This window comes from Vanacampus margaritifer, chromosome 11 (assembly GCF_051991255.1).
Source record: "Vanacampus margaritifer isolate UIUO_Vmar chromosome 11, RoL_Vmar_1.0, whole genome shotgun sequence".
NCBI lineage: Eukaryota > Metazoa > Chordata > Actinopteri > Syngnathiformes > Syngnathidae > Vanacampus > Vanacampus margaritifer.
The window spans coordinates 20,530,308-20,554,583 of record NC_135442.1 but is presented as its reverse complement, the minus strand read 5'-3'; the positions used below and the strand labels follow the sequence as shown (position 1 = coordinate 20,554,583).

Below are 24,276 nucleotides of genomic sequence, written 5' to 3'. Positions count from 1 at the left end.
GTATACGATTTACTATAAAAATTAGAACAGTATGTAGCAATTCGTCTAGGATCATCACAAAGAACATTGTCAATTTTAAGTTGTCGGATAGTGTTATTTTGAGACTGTGACTTTTCTAATCTAAAAAAGTATGCAGAATTTCTCTCCCCCTCTTCCATCCATTTTTGCCTCGATCTTATAAAGGCACCTTTTGCTCTAAGCATATATAAGTTGTCAAGCTTACTTTGGTTTTCTGTAAGTGTTTCTTTTTCAATAATAGATAGACAATCAGGTGATTTCTTAGAAAGCAATGTTACGATAGAAATAATCTCCTCTTCCTCTAATCTTCTACGTTTAACTAAATCAGAGCTGTATTTTCTTACAAATTTAGCAACTTCAGATTTCAAAAGTTCCCACTTAACACTATATTTGTTATCAGTTTGTTATCAGAATATGGCAAGGAGAAGGAAATAAGGAAATGCAGACATGTACAGCTTTGTGATCAGTTAAAGGAGTGGCCAGAATTTGTATCGTAGTGTTCTCTCTAAGACTACTGGACATCAACCAGTAAGTAGTCAATCCTGGACTGTAAAGTGCCTGATTTGTTAGACCATGTAAATACTCTTTCAGTTGGGAATTTCTCTCTCCGAATATCAATTAAGTCAAATCTTTGCATAAAAAGCTTCAAATAACAGTCAGAATTTTTAAAGAGCTATCAAGATCAATATTAAAATCACCACCAATTAAAAGTAAAGCATTCGGGAATTTATGTTACCATGCCAAAAGTTTTTGTTCAATTGTGTAAAATAAGTTCTTGTTTTCCTCTCTGGAATTGTATCCATAAACATTTACAATCATTAAAATAATCTTGTTTAAGTCAATAACTTGACATATATAATGACCCTTATCATCAAAATCAGAGTGCAATATGTTACCTGTGAAGTTATTTTTCAGAGTGCCAATACCTGCTGAGTGTCCCATGTGACAGCCATATGTTGTTTCCCCATTGTGATCTTCAAAAGTTTTGCTCGTTTGCAGGGGAGTGAGTTTTATATCGCTTAGCATACAAGAACAAGGCTTTACGCTTCCCATTATCTCTGAGAACCCTGGCATTTAAAGAAACAAAAGATAAAGACAATTCAACTCAAATTTAGAATAAAACAATTATATAATAGACAATTAGGTCGCAAGTAACTTACCACTATTAGAATAGCACCAAGAACTGTACCGTAAACAATCAAAATCGTGTGAAATTGAACATGAAAAAAATTGCAATATTTTCATCCCCATCTACTATCAAATGTATGAAGACAACTTCAAAACAGTAAACAAATGAAACCCAACCCATCTGGAAAAAAGTTGTCTATTATTCATAGAATGAACATGCCCCCCATTAGGTTTTATAGAATCAAAAACAAAATCCCAATGTCCAAAGATTGTCAAGGTGGGGGGGAAAATGTTCCGTTTTCAATGAAACCATGACCACCAATAAAGTAAGCTGCTTTTCCTTCCATCAATTCCTTCCTTCAATCATTGGCCAAAATTTCTTCCGGTTTTCTCTGTCGATCTTGCAAAGGTCCTCAGCGAAACGCAGGCCGTTGTCGCGCAGGTATCGTGAGTTCTTAGCAGCCTTCCACACCGCCGCCCTATGAACCCGAGATGAAAACTGGATAATCACGCTTCTGGGCCTCGATGAATTCTTGGGACCAAGGCGATGGACGATGTCAATCACTTCTGGCAGACGCTTTTTATCCTCGAGCAAGACAGCCTGGCAGATTTTGATCACTTCCAATCGGACCTGCAGGTTCTCGATGGATTCCGGTATGCCGTTGATTCACAGATTCCAGCGCCGAGAATATCTTTCCATGTCAGCAACTCTCCTTTCCAAACTCTCAGCATGTTTCTTCTTTTCTTGGTAGAGCTGCTCAACCTGAGCAACTTTACCTTTCATTGAGTTAATTTCATCTCCGATGGAGTGGACCTTCTCCTTCAGCTCCGTAATTACAGTTTTGTTTTCTTGAATTAGTGACTCAAGCTTATCGGACCTCGTGTTAATCAGCTGTACAAGTGAGGCAATGATACTCGGAACATTATTGGAGTTACCGGAGTCACTGCTGATGTCGTTACATTTGCCTCTTTTTACAGGAGGTGACTTACTTGGGGTAATTGGATTCTCATCAAATTTGTCTTCATCCATCACCTTGATAGACAAATCTTCTTTCACTGCATAATCGTGGCAACTGTCCATAAGAATATTGGGATTAGCATTAGCCGCTGTCAAGAAGTAGAATTGAAATTTCATAAAATTCAAGCTACCTTCCCGCCTAATGTAAGCCAAGTGTCCCATCACAAACCACCCACAGCTTTACTTTGGAATTATAATTCCAAACTTTAAACTTGAATAAAAAACTTGTTTTTTTTGTTTTTTTAGAGAGCTAGTTTGTAAGCAAAAGCTTTCCGTAGGTTGACGCTAAGGTTGCCACTTTTCATAAATGACAATAGGATGCCCACCATGTTATCGCGAGGATATATCCCCTTGGGATGGAGCATTCGTAAGCAGTCTTACATTTTTATTTGTCTACGTTTTCAATGTTTTATCATCATCACAAGTTACCTACAAAACTCTCTCTCCTTACATATGTGGAAAAGAAGGCATAGTAGACTTTCAGTTCAGCACGATATTTTCCACATGTACAGTGAGATGGAAGAGCCTCTCTCTCACTGTTGTGCACTGTGCACGTGCAATTTGTTTGGAGGAGATCTTTCTGTTTCTTCTTCTAGGTGAAGACAGTGCTGTGAATTCCATAATTCACATTTGTCCTCACTAAACACTGTGATTTGATCAAATAATAAAGCAGCAGACTCATCTGCGTTCTCAGTGAAATCAAACACTTGTTTGTGACCCCACATTTTGGGCTGGAATTTTGAACTGAAAGGAGAAACATTCCTGTTACCTTTATTTGACGCATCAGTCTGTATGGAAGATGGGAGTGGTTTTATCTCATTTCAAAGTCTTGAGAACGTCACCCACTGCTTTTGAGCTGGGACATCTGTAACTGCTTCTTCTGCCTTTATTCTGCATATAGACTTTTTTTTGTGAAGAATTTTTGAATCTGGTAGAATCTTTTGATTAAATTTATCTGCACAGTCAGCACTATTGTAGTTGAGGTTGTGTTTGAATGTGTGCTACAAGTCAGCTGTCGAAACCTACGAGGGAGAAGATGATCCCACCTGCCTCTCTTATGATATGAAAGTCAAGAATTTATATAATGATCACTGAAACTACTGTGTTCATCCAGACTAGAAACCTTTTGGTATTTAATATTTAATTGGACATTTTTAATCTAGGGAATGGACCTGTATATAGGCTACTGTAGACTGTATATTTAAAAAATATATTGTTTCTCTTCTCTCTTCTATATTCATTAACTGTTAATCTGTTTGTGTAATGTATTTTTAAATGGTAATACATAAGAAAAAATATTTGCTAATAAGTAAATGATCATTCATTCCATTTTAAAACCTCATTCTAAACGATCAAGACAATACTCTGCTAAAATAAGCTGTGTCCACTGTCCACACATTGACATCTTATTGTGGTAAAGCACAATCAAAAAGGAAATTGAATCAATCCGTACTGGCCTCAGGAGGCGATTGAGTCAACAAACACTGTGACGCTGAGGCTTGGTTCTTCTGTGTTCTTTTCTTATGCGAACGTCTATAGTGTTGTTCTCTGGTTGCATGCTGCCTGATGTCAAACATGAGCGATTGAAAACACTCGCAGACACACTTCAATTAATTTTATAGTCATCTCCATTCACGCTGCCTAAACCACGGATGAGCCTCTTCTCAATCACGTCCATATTTCTGTAAATGTTTCCTCTTTTGCAGATGTGTTGGAACATTGGGTGCTCTGGACATTAAAAAAGGGGGGTGGGGGTGGGGGGCATGACAACTGTGACAGCAGCAGCCAGGTATACCCAAAAGCAGAGATCCTGTGGAGCCCGTCATGACAATTTTGATGGCCTGTGTTTTATTTTGCTCTTTATTGCCCAACTTATTGTATGACACATATTTTTTATTGGGGTTGGGTTTAAATTTTTTTTTGCCTGATATCGATTTATAAAACCATGAATCGATTATTTTAATATCTTTTTCACATAAATTCACAAGAAAATGGAATGTTAAAGGTATTTTTTTGTGTCACTATCTTAACTGTTTTCTTGATACTGTTCACATGAATTAAAAAATATTTTCTTATCTTCATACAAATACAGCTTGAGAGTTTACATACCCTGGGCTGTATGTAAACTTTACACAGTATAGTGAGAAAAAGGCTTATGCCCATAAAATTTTGAACAGTTGGCATGTGGAAATGTGCATGTGAATTTTGGTGACAATTCATAGCATTTTTATGTCATTCAGGAACATTATAGCTTTTGTACATTTACAGTTGTGCTTGAATATTTGCTTACTCCCAGGGTATGTAAACTTTCAAGCACAACTGTAGGTGGTGATTACTGCAAACAGGAATTCATAGAAAACTAGGGCAATCATTGTGAAAAATGACTGGCTTCACACAGCGAATCCAGAGTAACACTTTATTTTCCATATGTAAAGCAAAAGCACCATTCCTAACGGCAGCTATTTGCCTTATTTGCAGTGCTCATTTGTTGTGGTCAGCAACGTGTCACACCTTAGCTCGAACAGGCTGCGCAGCATCTGCAAGTTCCAAACGCCGGTGGTGGGACTGGATTATGTGCACAGTTGTCTGCAGAGAGGCATCCTCCTGCCTGTGGAGGACTACAAGATGGACACGTCCTCCCTTGGAGTGTCCTCTCACATTCCTCCTCACTGCTCAACTAAACAAAGTCCATTCAACGATGAAGGTAACATTTATTGTGCAGCAAAATAACAAGGTAAAATATGTGGTAAATGTTGCAACACAACTGAGTCATACCTCAAATCAAACTTGTAAACGAGGGTGTTCCAGATCTACAATTATTTTGTCAATATGCCGTACTACAATGGTGTCATAAAAATTTAAAGCGCAATTGAGCGCAACACACAATATATGCTGTGATGTGAGCGCATGACTACGGCGCCGGCTATGTTGCAAATGTAAGGACGGATTAAGTTGTGAATGTAGGTGATGGACTGTGATGTGAAACGGTACCGCTCAAAAAGATAATTGTCCGAAAATGCCAGCATATCTAGGCGCGGCCTGATAACAATCTCACGACGAATATTTAATTCCCTGCGCAATAATGCGGCACCTTCATCAACAGGGTCATTGTCAAAAGGACATGCCATGTTTGTGACAAAAGTGAACTTTACGCTATAGATTACAGTATAGGAGTATTAACACAAAAACTCTCCGCAGCGGACTTTATGAATGAGGAAATGTGGATGAAAGGAGGCGGGGACAGAGAAAACCTCAAGGTTCATTGTGAAAAATCTGCAACCGACCAGGTTTGGTTCATGGAACATATTACTACGGTATCTGACCGAGAGCTTTTTATGAAACAGGCTAGAGTTACCTCTCTTTCTCTGGTTTCAATGACATCCCTTTCTGAAATGGAAAAACGCAGCATTTCCCACATTTCAGGGTTTCTTGACCCAGAGTTCTCACTAAACCTGCTTTGTCAAATAGACCCTTTGTCTTTTAGCTATCCTCCTCTATTGGTGTGAGGTCTGGTCAACATGGAGGGTTGTTTCATGATATGTGCTATTCCATCGCTTTGTGTTATCGGCAGTGTCTGGACCAGAACGGACATAAGTTTGAGAACACGTGGTGGCAAACCAATAGAAGGATGTTTGTAAATTATTTTATATGTTAAAAATGAAACTAATTATACTAAACACTTTATTGACAATTATTTAGAGTGTGTTTATACATTTTTTGGGACACACTGTATTTACAGTACATTTCTGGGAGGCTATATTGATTTTTTGTTTCCTACATTCTGTCCAATGGCTTATCCATGACCTATACATTCATTGGTGTTCTCTTTAGTATAACCTGATGTATATTTTATTAGTTAAGTCCCAGCATATTACTTTTTACATGACTGCTTCCGGTGGTGTAACTTTCCGATATGAGGGTCTGGAAGTTCAACAAATGTTACAGCAGCATGAAATAAACATCCATCCATCCATCCATTATCTGAACCGATTATCCTTACGAGGGTCACAGGGCTAAATAATATAGACTAAAATTACCGCTATATTTCCAAGTGCCCCATCAGAGAGTTTTTTTTTTTCCAGCGTTTGCAATATGTAGCTGAGCATGCCTAAAGCTTCAATGTTGTACACAGGCTTTCCTTGTTTATTAAAACAAGGCAACCTTTACCTAGTGCTGTATATTGTATGCAAGATTTTGATTACATTTTCAGGATCAAAGGTTCTGGGAATTTTGGTAAGAAGCAGGTCCTTTTCATATTATGTATAGTGACTGTTTTGTTGTTGCATATTAATACCAGAAGAAATATTTATTTTGAACATTTAAAATATTATATGAAAATGTAGTTAGGGTTGTGTTCAAAGGGCCACTTTCTTCAAGTTTGAATAATGTCTTTGATTTAATCTACGTAATGAATACGGGGGAGAAAATCTATTAAATTTTGGAATCAGGATTAAGAAAAAAAATTGGGTTTTCCTTTTGAGACAAATATCTCCCAGCCATAGTTTGGAATCAACAGGAGAAAGGCAGCCGCAGGATTGAATATATGGTATGTGCGTGTAGGACGGGGGGAAACTGTAAAAGATTTAGGTTTTGCTTGCACAAATCCCACCTTGATATATGCCCACGAGCGGTGCAGATAGAGTGCCATAAATATGAGGTGCAGACGTGAGGACTAATGGAAAAACAGCCAATGCAGCACGCACACTCTCCTCTGTTTACACAGTGCAGACAGATTGAATCAGATCCAACACCCACCCAGTTCCAGCCAAGCGACTCTTGGCTCTTGTCGATCACGGCCTTCAAATGCTCGTGGCGCCGACACGAATCAAAGAGTTGTGCTCTCTCTTGGCTAATGTATGGGCCTGTTGATAAAGCGTCTGCATCAGGCTCACTCAGCTCGACACAGACGGCTCGAGGTCACGCAAAGGTTTCTAGCAGCAAACTCGAGCCGCAAAAAGAATGTGAGTTTGCACATCAGGTGCGTATGTCGTGCATTCTGCCACTTTTCTTTGTAAGTACATTGTCGTGGGTGGGGATTCCCTCATTGTCCAGGCTGCTACAGAGCAGATGACATTGCTGTCATATGACTAAATGTGGGTGTGTGTCTGACTGCTTTTCTATTTGCAGTGAGCGAAGCCGTTATCAAGCCTTGCAAGGATGAAGCCTCCCCTCCACATAAGGTTGAAAAGACACTGTGCAGGTGTGTATCATGAAATGTTCTTCTGTTTCAAATATTACACGGTGATGAAGAAAATGTGCTTATTTTAACACCAAAACGCCACTATTGGATAGAAATGTATGCATTTTCAGAACCGCTTGTCGTCGCTAAGGTCGCGAGTAAACTGGAGTCAATCTCTGCTTTTTTCACCCAAGCTAACCAATCACAGGGCACAAATGGACAACCAATCTCACCAAACCACAATTGTGGCCAAATCTCTTTTGTTTATTTACAACCTCCTCAGTCCTGGAACCTACCTGACTCCTCCATTTAGACCAGGAATGGGCATCTTAAAAGCTGGCGGGGTCAACAATGTTTCATCAGTGCTACTGGGGGGCCACATTGAAACGTGCACTTTCTAAAGCAGATGCATGCCAACAATGCCATTTTAAATATGGACAAAATATGTGCAATATATGCACTCTAAACTGTGGGTGATATTTTATTTTGAAATAGCCTGGTCAGAACCATCCAAAAGCCCAAAACGGGTCACAATACCACCCAGGGTTAGGGTTAGGTTTAGGATCCTATTGTATTTTTTACAATACATTTCTCAATGCATGTATATAAGAACCACTATTAAAAACAAACACAAGATAACCACATTCTATCATTTTTTTTCCAGTGCAAAGGGAACTCTTCCAATAAAGTTACCATGAAACAGTAGTGCAAAACTGCTGAACAGCAAACCAAAAAATTAGTTCATTTTGTGCCTCTTTTTTTTAATTTTATTTTTTTACAAACATCAACTTAAAATTGTATTATCCTGGAGGACTGAGATGTGTTTGCGCGGCATATCATTTCAAATCACAAATCGAAACTCAGAGCCGTATTTAGAGAGAGTCTGGCGTCTAGGTGTACAGTTTCTTTTATATTTTCCCCTTGTTTATTTTTTAACATTTGATCTATTAGACAAGCTGATAATATAACAAATACACTGCATGTATGATATAGGCTATTACTAGTTTAAGGTATATTTTTACTGTACATGCATTTTGATTTTCAACGTTGTGAATGCTGGAAATGTATCACTGTGTTCATACATAACATATATGTTCAATAAGAGATCTGATTACATGTATTTGTTTTATCTCCTCTCTGTGGCTTCTCATATAACAAGCAAGATACTTGATAATAAAGCCAATTTTTCAAGGTACCAACGAATGTATTATAACATGTTGCTCTGTAATGTGTATGTCATAATGAATGTATGGTCCTAAATTTAAATTTAAACGTGATTTCAGTGTAACTGACAACCAAATGTCATATTTAATTTTTATTTTTTTATTAATGGCTTTCAATTCTGCATGTATAATATTTAGAATTTTACAACACAAAATCCACAAGAACTCATTTCCATATTATGCGCCCTGTTTTATCAAGAGTAAAAATAGATAATAATTTTTATTTTAAGTCAATTCACTTTGTACAGGCTTATAATTAAAAACAATTATATTTTTATTTCAATTATGATTCTTGACAAAATGTCAAAGGCTGCATTGTGCAGTCCCACCTACTTCAAATTGAACAATGAAATGTTATTTGCTTTCCAGTCCTCTCATTTGACTTCCTATAATTTCCTCCTCTGTGGGTCTCTAGTGACCCGATGCATCATAATGCCGCTGCTTGGTCGTTGTGAGCAACGCCATGCTGAGCAACAAGGCATGATTGGAATAAAAGTGGAAACACCCATTACAAAACACTACGAAAACCCAACAGCAGGAAAATAACATGGCGTCTATACGTCATGTGACCAGTAGTTGACCAATCACAGCGTAGTAGCTCTGAGGAGTTGGCCAAACTCTATCTACGGTATCTATGGCTCTGGCAAAACTAAGCCGTATCTGTCATCTAATGTCGAATAGTGATATTATAAAACTATAGTCATACTTGCGGTTTGCCACCCGCAGATTTTTTTGTTTTCTCCATTTATTTTATTTTTTTAATATACTTTGGTGTGTTTTTTTCCAGGGATTTGTCCCCATTTTACCCCATTGTTCAGATATAAATGTATTTTTAATCAATCAAGGGGCCACTCAGAGTATGGTTGGGGGCCACGTTTGGCCCATGGGCCGCCAGATGCCCATCCCTTATTCACGTTAGCACCTTCTACCAGAGATCCCATCGAGGAGAATAAATGATGGAGGAAGGACAAATGTTTGGGGAATTAAGGGGATCGTTCCTTGATGAAATAATTTCTTGGAAACTGTAATTGCTTCGTTGTCTAAAGTTACTGTCAACACATATGTCCAATATATGCTTTGTGCTTGAAGCTGAATTAATAGCAAATACGATCCTTCACAACACCAATAGTGAGTTGGCTTCTCCACACCCCTCGCTCGCCCAGTGTTTTGTCGTGACCAAATATTTATACAGTGGTGTTATGTTGCTAATGCATTATGTGTTATTATTATCAAAAGGTTTTTGTTCTCTCGATGAGGCCAAATGCAATTGACAAAATTACGTCCTGACTTTTACAGACTTTCATTGCATAGTAATTGCTAGTCTATATTTCAGTCATAAATACTGTCCAAAATAAAACTCTTGAAAACATATATATATAAGTTCAAAATCATAATCAAGGAATGCTGAGAATGACTGGCAAGCAGTCCAGGATGTAACCTGCCTCTTGCTTTGTCAGCTGGGCTCCAGCACACCCTTGACCCTAAAGTCCTGCTCCTGCACCAGCTGATAAATGCCCTGATTATATGTCACTGTCAAGGAGCAAAAAGACTTATCCACAAAGGATATGTCATTGGTTCCTCAATTTGAGCAAGTCCATATAACGTCATAGATGCTGGCGCCTCGATTAAGACAATTGAATTGCTCCACAATATGGCGGCATGAGAACGACTTCCAAGTCCGGGCAGCTCAGTACTTTGCAATTAGAGAAATGAGATCCAACCTTCAGTGAACCTAAAATGCCTATTTTTGGAACACAGGAGAAATACCATGCAAACAATTAGGGGTGTTAGAAAAAATAGATTCAGCAATATATCGTGATATTACAGCGCGCAATTCTCGAATCGATTCAATATGCGGCCGAATCGATTTTTTAACATACATTTTTTATGGTTATATTCAATAAAACATCTTACTTATGGTTAGGATTTACACATTAAGCATGGAAGAATGTTATATTAATAGAACATTAAGCCTTAATATTTTATTTCAGGGCTGTTTAAACATGAAACAGACTGCAAACTGAATTTTCAGATAAATACATTTTCATGCATATCTTACAGTGTACATGTAAAATTTTACTGATTAGTATTTTCTAAATAAAAAATTAAAATAAAAAATCGCAATAATCAATTTATAGATTCGTATCGGGATTAATCAAATCGAATTGTGACCTATGAATCGTGATACAAATCAAATCGCCAGGTACTAGGCAATTCACACCCCTACAAACAATGGAAGAACTTATGTACAAACTCCACAAACGAAAGCATTTAACTTCATGTATGGTACTCTGAACAATATGCTTTTGCAAAATTAATTTAAATTTCATGGTTGTTGGGTTACATAAAGCCTCTATATATGTGAACTGTTCTCTTCTCTCAGCTTGCATGCACGTTACTGCCATCTGCTATAGACAACCAGTCATATCACACTAAAGCTCCCTCAGAATGGACTCCTGAATGTCCTCAATGAAAATACTTATCTCTGCACTTCTGCTGTGGATTTTTTCCAGGATTGAACGAGATGGAGATCTTCCAGCATATCCGGATGACTTCAATGTGGCCAAGTATTCCTTCTTTCATAAGGTGACTCAGAGGCACCATATCTTTGTGCCTTACTTGTCAGAGGTAATAATGTGCTATTATGTACTCGTCTGTGTAGTGTGACAGAGATTGGTGTGTGTTGGAGCTGCAGAGTGCCAAAGGAAAAAAGAGGCAGCAGTACCGCGTGATTCGCAACTGGCAACCTGTAAGTCAAATTACAGTAGTCTTCTAAAATGTTATTGAAATATTGGTCACATATACTTGTTATTATGCTAACAGCAGTTGCTACCAAGTGATATGATGGCATTCCCCTCGACCTCAGAGGAGGCTGTGGAGGTCTTCCAGAGACTGACTGACCGCCTGCTGGCTTCAGGTCTGAGCCAAAGTCCCAACCTTCCCTCGCAGAAGCAGATCTTTGGCTCACACCCCCTGCAGCAGGTTCTCCACCCCCACCTCACAATTTAAAACACAATTATTCAAGTCATTATGAACGCAGTAGCAGTCAATTAGTCTCGAGAGGGCGCCACTGAGACATAAAAGATTATCATACCATAAAACAGTTCAAGCTTCCTCTGTGGATCACAGGTAATACTGGCAACATTATGAGGCAACATAAAATTTATTGTGAGGGGGACACAAACATTGCCCTAAACAAAACTGTGTCAGTTACTTAGCTGGGTTCCTAGTTGTCCTAATGATGCAATTTGTCACTCCTGTTTTGCGATACAACCCACAACAAGTTTACAAGTTTAATCAATTGTGACATGTGAGAAACAATTTTGTCTGCAATGACCATTTTTGTTTTGAATTTTGCAGCGATGCATGCTAATTGCTGCAAAACGGAAACAGATAGAAATATACTTTTTTTCCTGATGAAAGAAGAGACTCTAATCTTTCTTTTGGTAGATGGGTCCATGTTTTTATAGCAATGGAACACAATATTCTATGGGCCTTGCAAAATCAGTCAAAATCCAGTAAAACAACTGGGAGCGATGGGGGTTGCTTCAGTGACAATGGTTGGGAGTGAATGAGTTAAGGAATTCACTTCAGGGCAAAGTTCACTTGTAATATGGTCAAATATCAATTTACAACAAACCACATTCAGTCACACCTCAAATTACAGGTCTTGTTTTAGTCTTCCTGTATTTGGTTATTTTTCTCTCAAATGATGATGTAATTTGCCATTAACAAACCCTTTTATAGTTGGAAAGGTCGTCCACTGCTTATTAAATGACTAATCAACACAGAACCATTGAACCAAACATAATTATTAAGGTTTTATTCATTTGGCTATAACACTTATAAGTGACTTAATACAAGTTTGATATTGGTTGTCTTAGTGTTAGGTATTTTTAAGGTATATTTAAATATAATACACTTTAATCAATATGCATCATAGCAATTTAAACAAACTCTGTCACCCTTCATTATAACCTTATTGTAAAGTAGAACCATGCTTCACATTCACATATTTTACTGAGCACTGGTGCTAAAAGTGCCTTCCTAGGAAGTATGACTAGGCCTCACAGGAATAAATGGTCATAGCACACTTGAGTAGCATTCACACATCAATAGGCTGATGCCACGCACGGTGCTGCGGATGTGCCGACACAGTCTGAAAGAGTTTTGCAAATGTCACAGGGTTACTCAACCGCCTGGCAAATCGTCTCTGTCACTATTATGCCACTGATTGATACGTACCTTGTTCAACTGGCAGCTGCTGCTGGAAGAAAAGCTGAACGCCGGAGTTTTGTCACAAGACGTGGCTGTCTTTGTGGAGATGCTGTGGACTGAGGCCCTGGGTTGCCTTGGCAACATCCTCAGAGTGCCTGTTAACAAACTCAGCCTCAATGACGTAAGGCTTTCCTTTTTGTAGCATATCCAGCATGCTGTTTGTCAACAAAAGATGTTGAATGTTGACTACTGTTAGAAGAAGTCTGTGTCAGAAAGGTTCCAGCAGTGAGTTCACAAAAGATGTGTTTAAAATAAAAACTACAAAATACAAGTTTCTCCCTTTGAAGTTATCCTCCTGGATTTTAATGCACTTTTGCAACCTTCTCTGTCCCACCTTCAAGCACTCCTGGAAAGATTCTTCCGGGATGGTCCACAGCTCCGTTGTCACGGTCATTTTGATGTCATCTAAATCTTCAAAATGGGTTCATTTGATGACCCTCTTTGAGTTTGGGAAAGAGGAAAAATTGTCATTTGCCAATGACAATTTTTTGGGGATTGCAAAAAATATTTTGTGACACTAGTCCTGGAGCTTTTCTGACACCGCACATACTGTACTTTTTTTTAAAATTTCTATTATTGACTATAATCTAGTCCAGTTTTAAACATGGTTGACAATGTATTTGTCACTGAACCTAACATACGCTTTCACAAATGTTAAAGATTTTTTTTACTTCACTGAACCTTATGTGCAAGTTTTTGTAAACTGAAGACACTTTTGTCTGCAATAAAGCTGGTATGTATTGTGTTAGGGATGAGCGAGTACCAATACCTTGTTATCGGTACTTGATACGACCTCGAGACCTCTTGTGGCCGTTTTAAAATCAGGAACTTGACATTAGAAATTAGAGGGGATTCTTGATCATTTTCAGCAGCAAAAAGGTAATATTTTGTCCAGAATTAATTTGATGACTTCATATTTTTTCATGTACAGTTAATAGCTTTAAAAACAAATTGTTCCACTTTGCCTTTTTGGCCTGTGGGACTCCGGAGGCTGCTGACAGGTACCGGCTGGCCAAGCGGAATGCAGCTTCGGCGGTCGCTGAGGCAAAAACTCGGACATGGGAGGAGTTCGGGGAGGACATGAAAAATGACTTCCGGACGGCTTCGAAGAAATTCTGGTCCACTATCCGGCGTTTCAGAAGAGGAAAGCAGTGCGCCATTAACACTGTGTATAGTGGCGATGGGGTGCTGCTGACCTTGACTCGGGACGTCGTGAATCTTGGGGAGAATACTTCGAAGACCTCCTCAATTCCACCGGCACGTCTTCCTTTGAGGAAGCAGGGTCTGGGGACTTTTTAGGAGGGTGTGTTACAACTAAAGAGGGATCACACTCCTTAGATTCCCTGGTAAGGTCTATTCAGGGGTGCTGGAGAGGAGGGTCCGGAAGGAAGTCGAATCTCGGATTCAGGGGGAGCAGTGTGGTTTTTGTCCCGGCCGTGGAACAGTGGAACAGCTTTACACCCTCAGCAGGGTCCTCGAGGGTGCATGGGAGTTCGCCCAACCAGTCCACATGTGCTTTGTGGACTTGGAGAAGGCATTTGACTGTGTCCCTCGGGGAGTCCTGTGAGGGCGCTTCGGGAGTACAGGGTACAGAGCCCCCTGATACGGGCTGTTCGATCCCTGTACGACCGATGTCAGAGTTTGGTCCGCATTGCCGGCAGTAAGTCGAATTTGTTTCCAGTGAGGATTGGACTCCGCCAAGGTTGCCCTTTGTCACCGATTCTGTTCATAACTTTTATGGACAAAATTTCTGCAGTCGACAGTAAGTGGTAACATTTGTTTTTAAAGGTATTAATTAGTGCTGTCAAGTGATTATAAAAATGGTTAATCATATGTCTATTGTCTGATTAAGCATGATTATTCACACATTTCTCTCGGGCTGAATGAAGTTGCGCTTCAGGATTTTTTTTGGGGGGTGGAATGGGTGGGGTTCTCTTTTTAGTCACAACATGCCTGTAAAAAGATACATTGTCAACTTACTTGTCTTTTTGTTAACAAGTCCGAGTCCGCACTCTGCCAGTGTAGCTTGATGACTGCGGCTTGTTCCCGCGGTGTTGTTAGCGTCTTTGCTAACACTTGCGAAGATATGCTTTGTCCGAAGGTGGTACTTTAGGCTGGTTGTGCTTCGATGGAACGACAGTTCATCACAGCAGTATGTGCACACAACTTTTTAAAATGGAATTTTCCATGAAGCAGTCCTGGGTTATTATCCTCACTCATCGTGGCTGGCTGCATTATGTCCTGCATTGCCCTGCGGAGAATATAAACATACGCGTATGGGGACTGCGGGAGGCAGTTGTGGCCAAACTTAGTGTGAGTGGTAAATTGTGTTGTTGTTTTTAATGCGTTAATGTTTCCTGATTAATCACGGTCGTTGATGCGTTATTATTGACAGGCCTAATATTAATTGTACATGAAAAACAATGAAGGTATCAAATTAATTCTGGACAAAATATTAACTTTTTACTGCTGAAGATGGCTTAATTAGTTAAGTATCCCTTTAATCATGCAATTTTCTGAAAAAATGCTATATTGGGATTTGCAGGTCTTTTTAAGAAATGTATATTTGTCATTGTTTTTGGGGAGAAATATTATGTATCAAAAGCACTAGTAGTATCAGTACTTGGTATTGGTGAGTACTCATACTGGTATCTGAAAAAAAAGAGGTATCGAACATCCCCAAGGTTTTGTAATAGAGACTTCAGGTAACCTAGCAACATACTTTTTTTTTAACCAACATTGAAGACAATTCAGTCATTAATGAATTCAACTACCCGGGGAGAAGCCACAAAATGCAAACTTTACACAAATAGGCCTAAACCTACCTTGATTCAAATGGAATGGGACTCTACATTCAGTGTTCTTGTGCTCCATCCTGTGTGTGTGTGTTATTAGGTGAGCAGAGCTGAGGGCTTGTTGATTCAAGCACAGAGAAAACTGAAGCAGGGCGAGCATGCCGCAGCGCTCGCTCTGCTGCTTGATGTTTACACCCTGCTGCCACACATAAGGCCCAGTGAAGATTGCGATGCCAAGATTATCTCACAAAAACTGGACCTCTGTCAGGTATGGCAACACACACGTTTAGTGTATGCCATATGCACAAAAAGGTGCACAATAATTATGTAATAATGACTAGGAAGGGGTAAGTGTTTACCAGTCCACAATTCACACTGCTGCAACAGATAACTGTCCATTGTAATTAATATTGCTGGCTTGTAACAAACCACAGCCCAAAGAGGGTTTTGTTTTGCCTCCTCAATTTGGTTGTGCTTTCTTCTGCTTCTGAAGCCTGTCAAAACCACTTTGATGAACTCACAAAAATACCCTCAAGCTTGTTTTTTTTCTTCTTCCGCTTTTGAAGATTTGAAACGCTGACAGCCTTCAACGGCAAAGAATATACTCACTTATATTTTTTTGATTTAGCTGCCTTCATCTCAAATCATGTATAATTGTTACTTTTTTTCCCCCTAATTGTCACATATTAGATCCTTATAGGTCAAATTGATAGAGTTCACACAAACACAACATGCAAGCTTACCTTAAAATTGATTTAAAATTAATCAAGTACACATGCACACTACAAATATAAAATATAATTCCCAGAAATGTATAATTGAAAAGCTACTGTCAAAAAGATCAAAGGCACACACGTATTTGCTGGGGTTACTTGCAACTCCAATTGGCATGGCTTAAACATTTTCTGTTGCTTCCAGCGCTGATGTCATGAATTTGATCAACTTAGAAATGCCTCTTTGTTGTGCTATATTTATTCCTTGTGCAGTGTTTGTTCATTTTCAGCAATTAATTAAATAAATTTTCTATGCATGTTGTGTGCAGAATTCTCTAATATAACATTGGAATTTGTTAAAAAAATATTGGCATCATTATTTCTTGTCACTTTCTGTGTTAAGCAAGCTTTTCTAAGATGCCAAAGTTATGAAGGTTTTGGGGCCATCTCCAGCATCTTCAAACCTTCGCAAATTGGCTAAGATACGTCAAACGAATAACTTGGCAGGAGCCAGCCTGATCATTTGAATCACTCAAGGGATTTCTCCACATTATCAATCTATGACTGCTTAAACTGGATCTGCTTAGGAAAGGCGGGACATTCAGTAAAAAACTTTGAGGTGATAGGCCGATGTGGCCATTTGTGCACGCCTACCAAACGTTTGTTTTGACCAATCACGGCAACGGATGAAAATGTTGTCATCGTCGTCGCAGGTTAAAAAAAAAAAAGCACCAAAAAAAATAACGCTTTTACCAGCTAAAAATGCTCCAAGTACTTCTCGCTGTTCTTCTTTGAAAATGGAAGCACTTTAAGCACTTTAAAACAACCCCCGCTATTTTCTTAAAGGTCTCATGTTATTCAACTTTTCAACATACTAAAATGGTTCTCAAATGTGTAAAAGACATGTATGTGATGTGTATTCGTCAAAATTGATTTTGGATCTAATATTTTTGCTGTCTCTAAATCAGCTAAAAAACGCTCTGTTCAAAACAGTCTGTTTTATGGGGTGTGTCACTTTTATGTAAATAGCTGCACCAGGACTGACCATGGGAGCAAAAGAAAAGAAAAATACAGACATGTCTTTTACACATTTGAGAACTATTTTGATATGTGGAAAAGTGGCATAACGTTTTACCATAAGAAAAAGTAGCATAACGTTACTACAGAGACTATGTTGCAAATCCAGCTCTGAACAGGTTTTCACTAACCAAACAGTCCTTTGAGAAATGACGTTGGTACACGTCCTTTAAAAATAAAATTAGTACACTGTCTTGTCAAAGACTTAGGACGAAGGAAGCAACCACTGATAATTGTTCTCTCCACGGAGCATTTGCATGCAGTGGGAGAAAAAGAAAGGAGCAGCTAGCTTCTCGAATTTCAGTGGGCGTGACAAACCTTTACCAGAGGCGGTGCCACTAACACGAGGGGGCTGGGTCGAGTGCACTTCCATGTCTTTTTGACGTCACTAAGTCACGGAAGTTTAATCTGCCCGTTTGAAGCACACATTTTAAAATGGAGGAGAAAGCTAAAGAAGTCGCCGACTGACTTTTTTTCATACCTGGCTGGATTGTAGACAGACCGGGGATGCACTTTATTGATAGAAAACCCCACTTAAGTGCATTTTCATACTATGGGACCTTGAAGATGGAACCCAGGGGCAGCAGATACAATGAAAACAGCCTACAAATTGAACTTGTGGAGTTCCAAACGTTCCATCATGCATGTGAATTCATATTACACATATTCGTCCGACCACTTTCTTTTTTTCTTTATTTGCTCGACATAGTTAAGAAGAGATTACAATGATAATGAAATCACACAATGTACCATCACAAAACAGTCAAAAGTTGACTACTGAGCGCACCAAATTCCCTGGAGCGCAACAGGCCAAGCAACGTAGCATAATCACCAGTAGCCAATGATGCCCAAGCTGAGCATATCATAACGCAACATTTGAGTCAGGTATCTGTCTTGACCTCTGCCGAATCTCTGAGACTGACTCACCGAACCCTAAACCTGGGTTCGATCGAACCCCTTAAGAACCACTGTGTACTGTATATTTAGTTGGTGTATTTTTACTGAGAGTTAATTACATAATCCACGTAGGAGGACTTTTATTTACTAATTATGTTTTAAGGTATATCACTGTATAGTCAGTGAGTGAATACAAAAATGTTATGTGCTAATTTGTCATGGTCAAATTTATTTTTATTTATTTATTTTTTATATATATTTTTTTTGTATTTTTATTTTTTTTGTATGTGGGTGAATATGTGTATGTGCGTGCATGCGTACGTGCGTGCATTCATTAGTTCACCTAAAACCTATTAAAAAAAAATAAGAATCCCATACCGTTTCCCTAAACCGAACACTTCCAGCCAGAGTCGTGAGGCCGTCAGGAAACCCGAGAAAGGACCAAAGAAAAGAAAGGAAAGTGAAATCCAGCACCGACCAGACACCACCCACCAGGCCACCAACCAGAGTCCTTCACCAACCCCAGAGACATCTAAATTTCAACAAATCAGGGAGACCTCAAGAGACCAAAGGAGAGACTGAGGAAAGGAAGGAAGGACAGACGAAGCGGAGTGAGATCCACAGACACCAGCCTCCACCGATTCAATGACCTGAGGAAGATTGTGTCTGAGTTTCGATAGATGCTGGTGTGGTGGATCTGGCGTGCATGAAAATCTCCACCAAAGAGGGGAGCCGTCGACCCCCGCCAGGACAGAGCAAGCGCAACACCTCAGGGCCCCCCAGGCCGCGGCAGCGCCAAAGAACGACCCCCGGGCCCCGCAGGGGCCACCGGCCGGAGAGCAAACCCAGGAGCAGGAGCGCCCCCCACCCCAACGCGGCCCGCGCCCCCAACCCAACGCAGCAGGACGAGGCACTGCAGGCCCGCCAGGAACCCCACCGGCCCACAGCCCCCGCTCCCCCCACAACCCCCATCCAACCCCTGCCATCCACCCCAACCCAGCCCCAGCCGCCCCCAGGCCCCCAAACCCCCAGACACCCTCCCACCCCCACCAACCGGCAGCCCCCCAGTCAAATGTATAATCTCAACACACTACATTCAAGTGTATCATTGTAAGGACAAAATATAAAAAAGGTTCAAGGGGTATGACTAATTATTCAAGGCACTGTACGCGATTAGCTGTCGACCAGTTCAGGCCCAAAGACGACTGGGATAACCTCCAGCATGCCCGCAACCTTTGTGAAGATAAGCGGTTCGGAAAATGAATGAATGAATGAATGTACGCTTTTTACACCCGGTGTCAAGTCATGTTCGTTTTTGCCGAATTTGGTTAATAGCAGCTAGGGTATAAATTCTGCAGTTTTATTAGATGTGAAAAGATTATCACAGAGGAGCACGGGGTCCCTGTAGTCAAGTCCCGAGTGGGCGGAGCATTTCAGAATGTGACCACATTTCGAGCGAACACTTGGAACAAAGTAAAAGAAACTACTCTCTTAATTACATGCTGGTATAGCGTCAAAAACATACGTGGAGATCCAGTTACTATGTAGGCCTACTGTTGTTCTAACTACAACTAAAATGACTGCTGTGGTGGTATTTAGAACAAATTGGAATATGATTGGCAGTTAAGTCATGTACACATTCGCCGCAAACATTTGCTGCAGGACTGAAGCTCTTTCTTTGTGTCAAATGACTCAGAGAATTATCTACCGCATATGCCTGCTCCTAAGGAAACAAAAAAATGCACTGCGGCTGTCATCAAGACTGACAAGATTATTGTTTCTCCTTGTCTAGCTTATTCGAGACATCCTGAACGTGAGTGAGATGACTCTGAGAAGCCCCGCCCCTTCCTGCATTGGCAAGTTTCGCGCCCTGAGATGCAGCATTGAAACTGTTGAGCCCGGCTTCCCCGAATACCGCACTGTGTCATCTTTGCTTGACAACAGGTAAGAGAGTTACATCCATAGTATAAGGAAATCATGCAAAGCAAATCAAGGTAGAAGCAGAAGTCGCATACAGATGGCACAGCAAAAGTTAATTACCGCATAGCCTGATGTTGTTGTACACAGTAACACAGTAACAGAAGAACACAGTAACATTCCACTGTTACTGTGTTCTTCCATTATTATACAAATTCAAAGCTTGCTGTTGCCACCGAAAGTAAATTAGTCCCGCATAGCGTAATCCAGAGAAAAGTACAAGAACAGGGAGTTTCCGTTTACCATGGTACCAACATACAACAGGATCAACAGATAATGGTATCGACATACTGTATGACGTTTAGAAATTACGTATGACATTCAATGAAATTGTTTGCACAGCTGCATAAAATTATGCACAAGAATGTAATTTCATTTACCGCCATTTCAACTTGTCGTAAAATGAAGAACCACCGTATATTACCTATCTGCGTGAGTGCTCACTAAAATAAAACACAGAACTTGATCCAGAGCCTACATTTATCTGTTTTGAGTTTTGAAAAACGGAACAAACTTTTTGGGTCATGCATGTTACGTTGATTCACTATAATTCTGAGCTGAAGAGGACCTTGCGAGACAGACAGAGGTGCCAAATACAGGTCCAGAAAGTAAAAATCCTGCCACAGTTTCGCTTTAGCCTAAGGTGCTACTTGCGTTTACCTGCATGGGAGCTAGCTAGCTAGCAAGCACCCATGGTGCTTGTTTACCTGCTCGGGAGCAAGATAGCCAGCTAACTAGAACCCATGGTGCTCGTTTACCTGCTAGGGAGCTAGCTAGCTAGCACAAGGGGGCTAAAGCCAAACTATGGGAGGGTTTTTACTTTTCTGGACCTGGATTTGCCACCTCTGGAGACAGCTAACATCGACCCATACAATTGCAAAACAATGGCACCGCTTTAGACACTGTGACAATGTGTAATGAATCCCCCATAAAGGGGCCCTTTTGTCGTGGCTGATAGCCAGGAGGGGGCCCCAAGAGACGGCAGATTTTTTACCATCTCAACTATACAACTGGAAGACACTAAAATGACAAGTCAGGATTCGTTTACATTCATATTTCGTTTTGTCAGTTTTCACAGTTTCACTGTTTCACTTATATTAGAGAATAAACGACAAGCATCTTTGATATTCCCAAATGAATTATCAATCAACTAAATGGTGAAAATATCAATATTTTATATTATAATATATAACGAGAGCCAATTCAAATAAACGGATGTCATTTTGGAGCTCAGCAGCCCAGAATTGCTCAGAAATCGTTAAAACATCTTTTGCACTGGCCAGTATAATAAAGGATCCCAGCAAATCCGGGGTCCGTATTATACACAAGTACAAAGTGAAAAATGGCATTTTAAGGATGATTTGGGGTGGGGGCTAATTAGCTCGGGTGCATGTTACACGCTGGGTTTTACGATAGTCAGCCACCATGCTGCCCATAATGCACCTTTTGGAGGCTCTTTCAAGCAATTTGCAGTACATTTTAAGTTTGCTTTCATTGTTAAGTTATTCCTTATTAATTTTCTATTCATCAAATAATTTAATCAAAGATGTCTTTGCTTATTCATTGTTCTGTTTTTGAGGAGAACCCTCCATGGTCTTTCTGGGGCACCCAGTGAGTGTAGAAACGCTCACAACCGTAATTACTATTAAAAAATCCAAAATATATTTAAAATTGAGAAATTATAAAATTAAAATAAAGTATTACTGAATGAATAGAGCTCCACCAGGAAAGTGTCGCATCTCTGTTCTGTTCTGTGCTGTGCTGTGATTTTCCAGTCTGTCTGTTGGTGTAGCTCAGCAAAAGGTCAGTTGTCTGAAGCATGCAGTTGTCCGTGCCACCTTATTGTGCGTAGCCATTTAAGGTAGAAAGTTTCTTTCACACATGACACTTTAAGCTTTTCTTAAAAACTCAATAGATGACTAGCACACTGATTTGGAGACACTGATTTCATCCCCACAGGGGCCTTTTCAGCCACAGCTCCTGTGAGTCTGCTTCAGGCTTGATTGATCCCAAAGGGGGTTAAAAGCGTACTTTTCATTCATAATAGCTTCTTGTGAAGTAAATGCTTACCTTATTTGCCTTTTTCAGAGCTGTGCAGATCCATCAGGTGTTACGTGTCAGCAGAGCCGTAGAGCTTCAGACCTTTAAGGGCAAGCTCGGCAACATCAAGTCACTCCTTCACTCCTCAAGCTCCAGCAACTTTGTTGGAATTCTGTCGCGGTGAGTTTAAGTGTGACAAACACATATTTTTGACGGTCCGTCATTCGTCAACGGCTGGGTCATAATTTCAAGGCAACCCAAACTGTAATCGTTAATCAATCAATCTGTCATCATTATTTTAACCATGCTTCCATCATCGTTAAATTACAGCCACTATTTTAGGACCATCAATAAATTTCACCGAACATTGCTTTTTAATCCATAGGACACTATAGAACCTATGAACTATATGCAAGGTTTCTACACTATATAAATCTGCGGTCCATGTAGGTTGGTGCGGAAAATGTAATCAATGCAGACACACCTGGCTGTGACAAGAATAAATCAAGCTTCACTGTCAGGGAAACAGGAGTCGGGCAGTCTGTAATGATCCGGTTATTGATAATTACGTTCAGGGACGAAAAACAATTTCCGTCATTGCTTAGTTTGTCAATTTTTCAAAGTCTCCTGTCATTCGCTATTTGTCAACAAAACAGGTGCCCATCATTGACGGATTGACTGACCTCCCGTCAATATTGATGGAATGCCCACCTCTGGACAATCACAAATTGTGATTCCTAGATGATCCACTATATGCTGAGTTCCTTAATCCAATTTTAAAATCCATTACAAATGCAATCTACTCTCTGGACCTTTAACATGCAAAGCCTGGTGACAGCGAACAAAGTTAATTATACTACTAAAAAGAAACAATGTTACAAGCTGTCTCTCTATAAACACTCACAGAATTATTTAAGCCTAACTTTTAAGATTTATGTAAAACATTTTACATAACACATTCCCGTTTACTTTTTCTTAGATAATTTTAAAGGTGCATTGTGCCGTTTAAAAAGGTAATGTTAAAGCTTTTTCTACATCATGCATGTTCCACCAATGCCCAGGGGCCTCATTAATAAAACTGTGCGTGAGCACCTACGTACAAAAGTACTTACGAACGAAATCCAAACTTCACGTATGCAGAAAAAATATCTATTTTATAAAACCATGCGTAGACACACATATGCACACCTGCACGCCATTTCCCTTTATAGATGCCACACGTCTCAACCAGTGTGCACAGCTGATTCAACACTGTTCCTCGCCCTAAGTCTGCCTATTGCCCCCCATATTAGGCAATGCAAATCTACTCATTAATGGATTTGCGTATTCATAAGCAGCATGTGACGGCGATCATCAAATCAATTGATTTAAAAAAAAAAAAGGATGACGGACAGGGAAAGGCGAGAAAGAAGGCGAACTTCACCATGATGTAGGCTACATTGAATTTTTGTGTGAATAATAATAAATAAATAAAAGATTTAAAAAATGCAAAGATGTACATTATGAAACCCTCATTGCAGAGGTCGAGTCACGGAAGGCCGTGATTATTGGCCACAATTATTGTCTGCAGGGCGCACAGCAGCAAAAAAAAGAAAAATATAATAATGATAGTAGTAATAATATATATATATTTTTACTATATATATATAATATAAAAATAAACGGTGAGCATAAAGAAATAATTATATATAATAATCTTATTGTCTTTACTTGCACTATAGGGAAATTGAGTCACTGCAGAGGCAAAAATTAGGCCATCAATAAGCCGCCTCATTATTGTTATTATTATTAGTATTTATAATTATTCCCAATGTGTTTTTTATGGTTCTTCATCAAACATCACCACGGCTGTGTGGACTGCGTTTGACTCGACTTTATTGACTCATTTCTTTCCTTTATTTATTTATTTGCAGGACAAAGCGTCACGTTCCAT

The 24,276-nt window shown here is 39.6% G+C and overlaps 1 protein-coding gene across 6 annotated transcripts in view; it reads left to right on the top strand.

Annotated features, from left to right (window-relative positions):
- LOC144060326 (protein mono-ADP-ribosyltransferase PARP4-like) overlaps positions 1 to 24,276 on the top strand; it is a 54,591-nt gene that overhangs the window by 3,623 nt on the left and 26,692 nt on the right. For 3 of the 6 annotated variants that reach the window (XR_013295900.1, XM_077579748.1, XM_077579745.1), the window contains exons 3-11: positions 4,643 to 4,868; positions 7,292 to 7,364; positions 11,080 to 11,152; positions 11,229 to 11,315; positions 11,390 to 11,548; positions 12,828 to 12,965; positions 15,740 to 15,907; positions 20,119 to 20,270; positions 22,392 to 22,523. Coding sequence is in view for 5 of the 6 variants with exons in the window: in XM_077579748.1 (XP_077435874.1) it covers positions 4,643 to 4,868; positions 7,292 to 7,364; positions 11,080 to 11,152; positions 11,229 to 11,315; positions 11,390 to 11,548; positions 12,828 to 12,965; positions 15,740 to 15,907; positions 20,119 to 20,270; positions 22,392 to 22,523 (1,208 nt within the window). In the remaining variant the exon portion in view is untranslated. Of the gene's footprint in view, positions 1 to 4,642; positions 4,869 to 4,947; positions 7,143 to 7,291; positions 7,365 to 11,079; positions 11,153 to 11,228; positions 11,316 to 11,389; positions 11,549 to 12,827; positions 12,966 to 15,739; positions 15,908 to 20,118; positions 20,271 to 22,391; positions 22,524 to 24,276 lie in introns of those variants that run through there. The other 3 variants (XM_077579746.1, XM_077579747.1, XM_077579749.1) reach the window with 3 other exon arrangements.